The following is a 10,907-nucleotide window of genomic DNA, read 5'->3' as shown; positions in this document are numbered from 1 at the left end:
TTAAGAAGAATAAATATGCTTATTAATCCAATATTGTTAGGCTGCTCCTGTGTGAGTGTGAGATTACGAAAATGCCCTCGGAGCTCAGCCTTCAAGGTTAAAAGGTGGGAGGACTCCCTATTATTCAAAAGCCTGGGAGTAATCGGCGGAGTGCCCGTGCCTCCTCGGTATGAATACGCGAGTGGTGTGTATTCCCATGCCGTCGAGGTTCGAGACCCAGGGGTAAAATTGTCCAAAATTATTCCTATTCCTATTCCTATTCCTATTCCGGGTTCCATGAACTAGGGTTTAGCCAATTAACTAGGGAGCAATTAGTTCACGTAATGTTTCATGACCTTAGATTAGCGTCAAAATCATATCTATATCTATTTTTGTTCTTTCAAACACTCAGATGATTAATTATGCTAAGATTGTTGAACTATTTATTTAATCTTATAATTTATTTTTTATAACACTTTGACTATCTCAATTGTCTAATATGTCATACTCTTGATAGTATAAAACAGCAATGTCAAATTACTATTTTATCCTGAAGTTCTTAACTTGTTTTTTTGATGAAAAGTTTGTGGACTGATGATTCATTAAGTTTAGTAATATAGTACAATTTGATAGGTCGAATATTAAGGGGAAGATAGAATGGGCAGCGAGAGGGGAGGGTGACGGCCGACAAAAGATAACGGTAGTGGATGATGACTGAGAAGAGCTGTAGAGGAGAGAAGAAGAGAAAAGGGAGAAAGAGTGAAGCGGGGAGAGAGAAGAAGCGTTGACGGCGTCATGCCCTACCTCTGCTTTCCAATATTCTTTTTTCTTTCCACTATAGTAAGAGTAAATCTGCCCTCAATGCACATTAGATTGATCGCGTGACATGTTTTTAAGGAAAAATTCAAATGGATTATTGATGGAAGAAACATTTAGAAGTTTTACATAGTTAATGATGATCAGTGATTCATGAAAAATAAAATAAGATGGTCTACGTGAAAAACGGGTAATAGTTTGAGAGTCGAATCTTCAATAAAATTAAACTTTTGATATTATGTTAAATAACCAATTAATCTAAAAGCTTAAGCTGATAAACAAATTGAATATTGACCCGTCTACCCCCATACGCTCATTCTAATTCCACTTAGTTTGCATGCAAAGTAACCTAGAGAGAGAGAGAGAGAGAGAGAGAGAGAGAGAGAGAGATTAGTTTAATGCATGCCTGTCTTTTTTTGTCTCACATCGACCCCTCCAGTTTTCCAAATCGAATCCTGCTAAACCCTAGGTGGAGTACACAACTAGTTTATTCCATTACTTCCAAAAGGTAGAGTACACAACGGAGTTAAACTAAAGAGAATGAATCCTCTCCCCTTCGATCCCCCTTTTGACCTGGAAGACTTCCCCATGTTGATGAGCAGTAGGAAGTGGGCAGTGGGAAGTGGAGGGTTTAAACAAATGCAAACGAGTCCTTATTATTATTTTATTTTATTTTTAATAGAAAATTAATTAGAGCAAGCCTTATCTGTGATGGATGGTCATGAATCCATGGGGTCTATGTTGATCCTCCTGTCACACCCGCATGTGGGCTCGATCATGGGGGGTGGGGGTGGGGGGGAAGGAGAAGGGGAGAGGAATGAAGAAGGAGAAGCATGCACACGTGTGCATGGAAGCATATATGCTGCACATAATTCCTTGCCTTTTCCCATCCTTGGGGATTCCATGCATGCATCAAAAATCGGGCACATGCTACAATTCTATCAAGAAGAAGTTATCCATCACTATACCTACTCCGAGGAAACCAATCTCGTCTCTTTTCATTTTTAAATTTTTAGACTACTATTATCTACTATATATATATAGTTTGATATAAGGAATATGATACATGCGTCCTTACATTAATTCTTATGGTTGCTCTGAGTCTGATATTTTAACAGTTCTTCCTGTGGATCCAAATTAAAATGACCAAATTATAAAGCTATAACTGCATGTAATGAATGTTAAAAGTGGTTTTTTTGTCAGCAAAAACTTCATGCAATACACACTCAGGAACCCACAAATTAAAGCAAAATTTGACTAGCTTCCAAAATCCGGTTCCATTACAGTAATGATTTTATCTCGAGATAGATATATATGAAGAACTTTGATAATCTTTATACTGGTTTCTTTTGAGTTTCCTGTTACACAAGCTCAAAAATGAATCAATAATGCGCTCCCAAATGTGCCTGCTTATAATCTTCTGTACATGAGTACGAGACAGCCATTTATCTATCTTATAGATCCTTTAGCACCGCAGATCCATCATTTGTGGAGGTACCACAGGAAGGAGGATAGAGATTTTCCTTGACGCAATTAACAAGACTAATAGTTTCTTGGTTCCACTCTATCGGTCGCCTTCTGAAGCTCTGCAAAATTTTCAAACATCATAAATAAATCCGAATAAGGTTGGGTATAGTTCTGAGTTTTGTTACCTTAGAAGGCCATAGCTTGTCACCAGATTTGCGAGGAATAATGTGGAAATGAGTCTGCGACAACAGTAGTAACTCTGATGTGAAATGCATCGGGTAAAAGTGATATATAATTCAGTAGTAAAGATGTTGTGAAGTTAAGTTTAGTACACTACTCACATGAAATATCACTTGTCCTGCAGCCAATCCGTTATTGGCCAGAAAATTGAATGAATCTATATTATGCACCAAGAGATAAAATGGCAACAGTTAAAAGACAAGCTACTCTAGGATATAAGAACTATTAGAATATAAAATATAAAAAATTATTGTTTTCTAATAGCTTGAGTATATAGAACAGTTGCCAGTTTAACGAGTTAATATGGTATCATAACAGAAATATTAAGTTCGAATTCTGTCAAGCTCAAATCCTATCAGGCTCATCTGTTATTTAAAATACTATCCAATTTTAAATCAAATCTATTTCTTGAGTTCGTCAAAATATCTCTTCTTAGAAGTGAGAAAGATTATTAAAATATAAAATATAAAAATTGTTGTTTTCTAACCGCTTAAACTTTTAGAGCAGTTGGTGAGTTAATAAAAACAAAAAGAATTCTGATATTACTTGGAGGTGGATCTATTTTCAATTTTCAAAGCAAACAATTCTAGTAGTAGGCATTATGCTATTTATGATACTTCTATGCCTATGCATTAAGTGAAAGGTGGTAGCATCATGAATCAACATAAGTAATATACCATTTCTAAAATTTTCTTTGCGGACAGTTAGTCCACATCAGGTGCTCAATTTATCACTGATAAAGTATATTGTTAATCACAGAATATAAGAACAGACCTAGGAGACTTTTCATGTGAATATCACAAGCCAATTAAGAATTAAATATCAAGCTTTATTTCAAAGTCAGGTTCATGCAACATTTGCTAAGGTAGAGATATCAGGTAGGACAAAGGCTCAAGGTAAAAGCAATAAAAAGCATCATCCCATAATAAAAGGTAAAGCAGAAAAATCATTCGTTTAGCACAATCTTCCCTCTAGGCATAGCAAAACAAGTCCCATAAAAAACATTGAGGTCATGATTGTGCTCCCTGAGACATTGCGTTCGTGAACTCCATGAAGAAAAGTACCTAAGTCCTTTTGTCCAAACACTAACAATTCAAAGAAGCAGAATACCAGAATGCTATTACAGTCTGGTATTGGGAAACTAGAGGTACAAGCTTGGCTAGGCTAACCATGCCACAAGTCCTTTCCAAGGGGGGGAAATAACCTACACAATGAAGCGCAACAATATGTTTACTACCACTATGGCATCTCTTATGTGTTTCTTTTAAAAGAGCCTAACATCTTCCTTTTAAAAGGGACTTTATGAAACAAAAGAATGGTAAGAACACTAATGAACGAACAATTGAGACAGAAGTCATTTTTTGTTTACTCTGTCTTCAATAGAGATACAAGGGCATTAGCAGTATATGCTGCGTACTATCTTATTTCTTCAAAATAGTTTTAATAGAAAAATTAAGATATTTAACGATGTTTTCGAGTCTTTAGCACTATAATTTTTATTTGAATGTATGTATTAAAACTTACGTTACATTATTTTATCTTTAGATTATTTTTGTAAATGACTTATTTTTTTAAAGATATAATAATACTCAAATATAAATATTATATATAATATGATTAAATATATTCATTAAAGTTAATATTAACGATTGAACATTATATAATATAATTAAACATTTTAAAATATAATTAAGGGAATTTTATAAATCACCCTATGTTTTATCTATTTTGTAATTTACACCTTATTTTTAAAAAATTGTAACTCGACCCTTTTTTTCTTATAATTTTTATTTAACACCTTAATAATATTTTGACTAATTGGCTTTGACCAAATTACTAAAATACCACCATTATCCCTATCCCCTCATCTCTACTCCTGAGCCATGTTCCTTCATCTTCCCCCAACCACGCTTTTCCATCGTCGTCGTCACCACCACCTTCCCTTGGATTCCTATTCTCTTGCTTCTCTTCTAACTATCCTTACTTGAAATGGAATTTCGCTGAAAAAGATGAAGTGAGCCAAGCATCTCGGTCGACTTCGATTTGGAGATCAAAACCTCCGAGTTGGGCATGAAGCGATGATGAGGATGATGAGGATGGGAAAGAAGGAGATGATGAAAAAGACAAGAGTAATTTAGGTATTTATAAATTATTTAATATATTATAATGAAATATTCTTTTGTTGGTGCCATCCAAGTTAACTTATGGTGTTAAATGAAAATTATAGGGAAAAAAGAGGGGTCGAGATACAAAATCCTCAAAAACAATGAGTGAATCACAAAATAGTTAAAATATAGTGTGATTTGTAAAATTTCTTATAATTAAAAACATAATAACATTCAACATATAATATCAATTGATAATAATACAATAATTATAAAGCATATCTAGTTGAACATAGAATGATGAGGAGGATCAAAGACTTCATTTATCGCATAAAAATAATACGAAAATGTTACACTAAATACTGTCGATAAACTTCAATCATATTGATAATGATGACTTTATTTGCCAACAAAAGAATAATATTAAAATTGATCGATAAAAATAGAATTTTTTTTAAAAAATGAGCTCCACATTGGCACGGCTTAGCATGCAGTTGTGCCAATCGGCATGGCTAGACACGGGATGCGCCACTAGCACACCCCATGCCAAGTGTCGTGCCACCATCGGCACGACCATCATTGCAATCAGATATATCATATATGAGATTCCACCTACCACAATTAGTAGCTTTCATAATTGCACTGCTGAGAAATGGTACGTTGGAACACATGGCTGCTATTACCTGGATGAGTATAAATATATAAATCACGTTCTATGCGAAAAAGAATAAATGAGCTGAAGAAAAAAGTTCAAAATTATATAAGGAAACATTAAATGCAAAAGCACAAGTGCACAACTAGTAGCTGGAGGGAAACAATATGTGAATCAATTTATCAGAAGAATAGAAAACGTATTCTATAAAGAATTGATCAATGAAATGTTGTATGCAGTTGAAAAATACACCAAAATGGGTTGCTTTTTTATTAAGTACCTATCAGAACGCAGAGATCAATATAGCTAAATGTAATTGCCAATTCCAAGGGAGCGACATATTATTTAAAAGATGTGTTAGAGAACAAGGCAAAAAAGAAAAAGGTCCAATTGAATGGATAAATTTTTATGATAGCTTGTCAAACTGCCCTTAATCCTCCAAGAATTTGATGCAAATTCCAGACGAAGCAATATGAAACAATAGAAGCACTTATCCTAAAGGTTATAAGGCCAGTTGGCCGGAAAAGTAATCTACTTTCATGGTTGTAATTTAGGATCATGCAACGTAGGAATAACCCCTCTAGAAGTCCAAGAAATCTACACGAGGAAGAAGAATAAAATTTTTGATTATGAACTTGCCTCACTATCTCTGGGACAAAAAAGTCGATAAAGATTAATATGTATTATGCCAGTAAACTATTGGCACTAATATGGTGGGAGTATCACAATACTTCTTTGTGATTACCCTATGCTATTGTGTGCCACTAGGAATTGAGCATACATTACTTTAAATGAATATAATTTGGGATTTTCTTCATCCATTTTAATATCTCTTTGCATTGTGGTGCTTGATCTATATAGATTATGCTTCAAATTTTAGAAATCAAAGAGAAATTTTAATTTTCCCAAAGTTATTTGCCCTAATTCAGAAGATCTGATAAAAATTGGAAAAAAAAAAAGAGATGAGAGAAAAATCAATTGCATATGTTGCACCAATATCTAGTGTTGAAGGATTTTATATTAGCCTTTAAAAGTTAAAAGCTATTTTTTAAGGCCTTAAAAAGGCTTAAAGATTATTTATTTGACATGTTAAATAATAGCATACCGATTTCGGCACGACATGTGCCAACAATATGTACTATGTTGAGACAATGTTGACACTCCCTATGCCTTTGGCACGACAACCCTCGTTAACTCCATGAGTAAGGCAACAGTTGTGGTGATAAGCAAGCGGACTGGTAAAGATCACTTGACCCTTTGATAAGCAAACGGATTAATAAAGATCACTTGCCCCTTTGAACTCTAGACATCAAATGATTTTATTCATTTCAAAGAGTTTTGGTTATCCGGTGCTGATAAATCTTTTGAAGCAAGGACCTAAATATCCATAATTAGCTATAAATATTTTTGCTAATCATAGTGGCAATTATGAAAGGGAACGTTAATATCCTTCACAGACATGAAGCTTTCAATTCTTCATAGAGAATGAACACAAAATTTTCTCCTTGGAAAAAAAAAGCATGTTTCTCATTTCAAATCTTGTGTTGCTGAAGCTATAATTTCCTAGGTCTTATTGTCTTAACTATGGTCTAGGAGTCATTCCATTAATACAATGAACAAAATCAAGCAACACTTAGTATAAAAGGAGACGAGTAACTTCTTCAGAATTTCATGTTTCAAAGTTGACCACAAGTCAACATTCTGTACAGATTTTGTTGCTTTGTCAGATTTAACCATCCTCTTCTATTTCTGTTAAAGATTTCGTTCTCTTCTTGTTAAATTCCTCGTGTAAACTATAAACAGCCTTTTATATTCCATATTCATTATCCTAGCCTTCTACTCTTTCATTTATCATCAACTTAATCAAACACAGTTCTTTGTTGACCATCAACACTTTCAAAACCTCAAGGCACATCCTTTATACCTTATTATTAATTAAATTCAATAAAATTTGTCATCTGGATATCTTCTATCATCTTTCTAAATCTTAACATAGGTAGTGAGAATGCAAGGGAAGTCCTAATGAAAAGTGATAACAAGACCATTCATGTAAGAGACCATGAAAAACCTCTTCTTAGTAAGGATTGTTACTTTACCATGAATTTACAAAGCAAATAAACTTATGCATCATGCAGATTTAAAGAGGGTTTCTAAGGCAATAATTTCTGGAAGAAGCTCTCACAAATTTCTGCCTATGAGTAGTAGATTTCTTCATATATATGATCCCCTTTATACTTCACATCTCATTGATTTTTTAGAATAAAAATGGAACTAAACATTACATGTTTTCATCTAAATTGGTTAAATAAAATAAGGCACCGAATATTACCTTAATCATTCACCTGAAGTTACAATAGTCAGATGTCAATAGTATTATGATATTTTTATATAATTGGATGATAACTATGGCAAGAATCCATTCAAATGATTTATAGAACTTACAGGAGGAGGAGTTGCTTCCAGAGCCGGATAATGACATTTTGGAATGATAAGAGAGTGCCTACATAGAAAATAGAAATGTGAAGACACTATGGCATATACTCAAATCAGTCTGGAATTGAATCAGAATGAACAGAGCAATTCTGGTAAGTATTATGAGTGACTTGAAAGCAATGTATATTATCATTTTCAGGGTCTACACCTTCCATGAAGAATCTAAGAGATTTAATAGAATTTCGATTTCATTTTATTTCTCAGAAAACCAATAGTACCAAAATAATTCAGTTCCATGAACCCAAAGAAAGCTCAAAGAAAAGTTCATTCCCTTTGTCCTCCTATCATCTTCTAAAACCTAAAAGGAAAAGAAAATTAATTAATTTGACCACCGCCGATGATATGTAAAAGATCTTCTCCAGAAGATAACAAGCTTCTTAATGCTTATTCTATCCAAGCCTCATAGCATCAGTTTCAGCTTTAATTTAAGCAAACCGTCATGGGCTTCCAATTCAGCATTGCAGTGATTTTGGTCTTTTCATCCTTATCTTTTTCAATTGAAAAAAAATCTATACACAATTTCCTTAAAACCACAAACACTGAGAAATTTAAAAGAACAGAAAAGAATGTATCTCAAAACACTTATATATATATATATATATATATATATATCTATTTAAACTAGTTTTATGTTGGGTATCGCTATTTTTCAGGTTGACATCTACTAAAATAACAATGACAACAACTAGAACAAACCATGAATCTCAACTATTTGAGGTCAGCTATATGGATCTTTTTCCTCCGTTTAGCTTCATCTACCTATTTAGTGTCAGATTCTTTGCTAAATTGAATGCTATTATATCCTTTACTGCTATTTCCTCCCATTTCATTTTTTGGTCTTCCTCTCCCTCTTAGGGCTTGGCATTTATTAAAATAATATAGAATGTTATGAACCAGATCTGAATAGATCCGTTAGCAGAAATTTTTTTAAAATTTTTATGAGTGATAGCCTCATAAATTTCGGATCTAATGACTTTAAAAGGAAGTAATTCTAATGTTGGGATGAAAATATATGAAGGAAAGAATGGAAAAAGGTTGAAACTAGACAGAAATGAGTTAGTAGTATTATATTTATAGGGAATATCAATCAAGGAAAACAAGATTCATCAATTGATGTGGCACTAGAAAATAAAAAAGAAAAGGTTACAAAATTTAAGATCTTAAATTGCAAGTAATATGATCAATAAGTTCATTAGGATTTTAACTATTTCAATTTCAGTTCCAAAAATAGAAGCTTCTATAAGAGGAAAACAAATGCTGAGAAAACACCATCGATAATCATCTAATGGTTCCAGAGAACTAGTAGGATTGACCTCCAGAGAATTAGTGAATTACCCATCAAGCATTTTAGAAAACTAATGATCAGATCATTCATAAAACACCTTACCCATAGGTCAACGGATTAGAATCCAAAATGCACAGGCATATGTCATCTTCATAAAGCTGAAGAGAAAAGAGTCAAAAGACTAAGAAATCAGTACTGTGAGAATTGGCAACAAGTGCAATACTGCTATCAACTTACATTTTCTTCTTATATAGTTGATGCTGGATTTAAGATTAATAAATTTGCAAGCATGTCCAGGTACTAGATCATTAGAATTTAATTCTAAGAGAGAAATAAAACCAGCTAGAATTCTAGACATGCAAGAATCTGGACTTTGAAGGAAGACTGTTCTACCGAGGACTTTAGCTCATATTCCCACAAACTGGTCCTATTTTTAGACCATTCATGATTTCGTATGACATAACAATTGTTCAAATATAGTATACAGCTAACATGATTCTTCCAAACCGTTCTATCAAATGATTATTACAATAGGATGGCTAACCACCTATACAGTTGTTGTTTTTGTGTGATAATACTCCACAAAAACACTATGATAGTACTATGAATTATAATTTCTTACATCATGCTCACTACTCCATAAACTAATCTATAATCTAATATTCCTAATGTGACTTACCCCACAATTTAGTCTAATATCAAATAATATCATCAGTATATAACATGGAACTCATTACTCACAGGCAAAAGTTTAGCCAGACACAGTGACTATGATTTTAGTTTTTTTTCCCCGCAAAATTGTTGGCCCAAACCCCGCGGAGTTAGGGGATCCCAACATTTTGGTTGATTTCGACCACAATGTTGAAAACCTTGGTATTACTCCTTCCCTATATATCTAAGCCAATACTGCCGTCCAATTTTACTTCTCTAAATCTCATTCACTACACGCATGAAATATCTCAAATGGAAAACCAAAATTTTCTATCTTTGTTACAAGCCATTCTACACCACACTGGTCTTTATTGTGCAGCTCTTCTATTTCTTCTACTAAATTGTGCAGTTTATTTATTCGATAAGCCTTAATTAGTTGGATAATCAAAATTAAAAACCGACAAAACTTTCAAATATCCAATAATCCTATCAACGAAAAAAGCAAGAATAACCATATCGACGAGGAGATCAGACACGAGAAATCAAGAAGGGAAAATACGGAAAGGATACCTTAAATGCCGGGGATTCACCTCGAGTGATCATACAAAAGACACATCCCTTCTCCTTGCCCCCTCCCTCCTCCTCCTCCTCCCCTGCCGCCGCCACCCCATCGCCCGCGGCGGCACAGCAGGAGATGGACACGTCGGACAACTCGGATGAGCTGGCGGTTGTCGTCCGGAGGTGGGAGGAGAGCACGGCGATGCGGCGGTCGGACGCCATCCTAAGCGAGATTGGCGGCGGAGTTCGAACTCTGGCGGAGTCTACCCATTGTGACAGTGGTCCTCCACCTCTCTCTCTCTCTCTCTCCTCTCATCTATTTCTGAAGTAAATAAAAGGGAAATTTTGCATCTAGAACCCTATATTTCAACAGATTATTATTAACAATAAAAAACCTCCTTTCTATTCCCCAGCTTTTTGCAAAATGCTCCTCATTAATTATCTTTTTAACGTAAGGGGGGAAACCGACAAAAAACACGACCCTTTGCCATTGGTACTTCCCAGATCCAACTTAAAAGCGTTTCCAGTAGATGTCATAAAAGTAGGAATATTTCGTTTTTACTTTTATTAAATTTCCTCTCTTTCTCTCCATTGAAATAAGACTAAAATAATTCTCAAAATGTCTTAAATATTAACGGAAAAATCAAACAGACAACTAAAA

At 34.1% G+C, this 10,907-nt stretch overlaps 1 protein-coding gene across 3 annotated transcripts; it reads right to left on the bottom strand.

Annotated features, from left to right (window-relative positions):
* Positions 1-2,036: 2,036 nt before the first annotated feature.
* Positions 2,037-10,563, bottom strand: LOC140779691 (adenylylsulfatase HINT3). 3 transcript variants are annotated; one of them, XM_073124917.1, is made up of 7 exons: positions 10,259-10,562; positions 9,140-9,195; positions 7,702-7,759; positions 5,224-5,290; positions 2,604-2,659; positions 2,448-2,521; positions 2,037-2,381 (listed from the first exon to the last, which is right to left on the bottom strand). In XM_073124917.1, the coding sequence occupies exons 1-7, from the start codon at positions 10,466-10,468 to the stop codon at positions 2,360-2,362; spliced, it is 543 nt and encodes a 180-aa protein (XP_072981018.1). In that variant the 5' UTR covers positions 10,469-10,562; the 3' UTR covers positions 2,037-2,359. The 3 variants fall into 3 exon arrangements, with proteins under 3 accessions (XP_072981018.1, XP_072981010.1, XP_072981027.1); XM_073124909.1 differs by having other exon boundaries at positions 2,448-2,501; positions 10,259-10,557; XM_073124926.1 differs by lacking the exons at positions 5,224-5,290; positions 9,140-9,195 and having other exon boundaries at positions 2,448-2,501; positions 10,259-10,563.
* Between the last annotated feature and the right edge of the window lie 344 nt (positions 10,564-10,907).

This window comes from Typha angustifolia, chromosome 3 (genome assembly GCF_048772165.1).
Source record: "Typha angustifolia cultivar Huaian chromosome 3, ASM4877216v1, whole genome shotgun sequence".
In the NCBI taxonomy this organism is placed as follows: domain Eukaryota; kingdom Viridiplantae; phylum Streptophyta; class Magnoliopsida; order Poales; family Typhaceae; genus Typha; species Typha angustifolia.
Note: the sequence above shows the minus strand (reverse complement) of the source record. Positions and strands in the feature narration are given on the sequence as shown.

Coding starts and splice junctions, on each gene's coding strand:
- LOC140779691 (XM_073124909.1), bottom strand. CDS start 10,468: ATGGCGTCCGACCGCCGCATCGCCGTGCTCTCCTCCCACCTCCGGACG. Junction 2,660..5,223: donor TATGAAAGCTACTAATTGTG/GTAGGTGGAATC, acceptor TGCATAATATAG/ATTCATTCAATTTTCTGGCC. Junction 2,502..2,603: donor CAGGACAAGTGATATTTCAT/GTGAGTAGTGTA, acceptor CTGTTGTCGCAG/ACTCATTTCCACATTATTCC.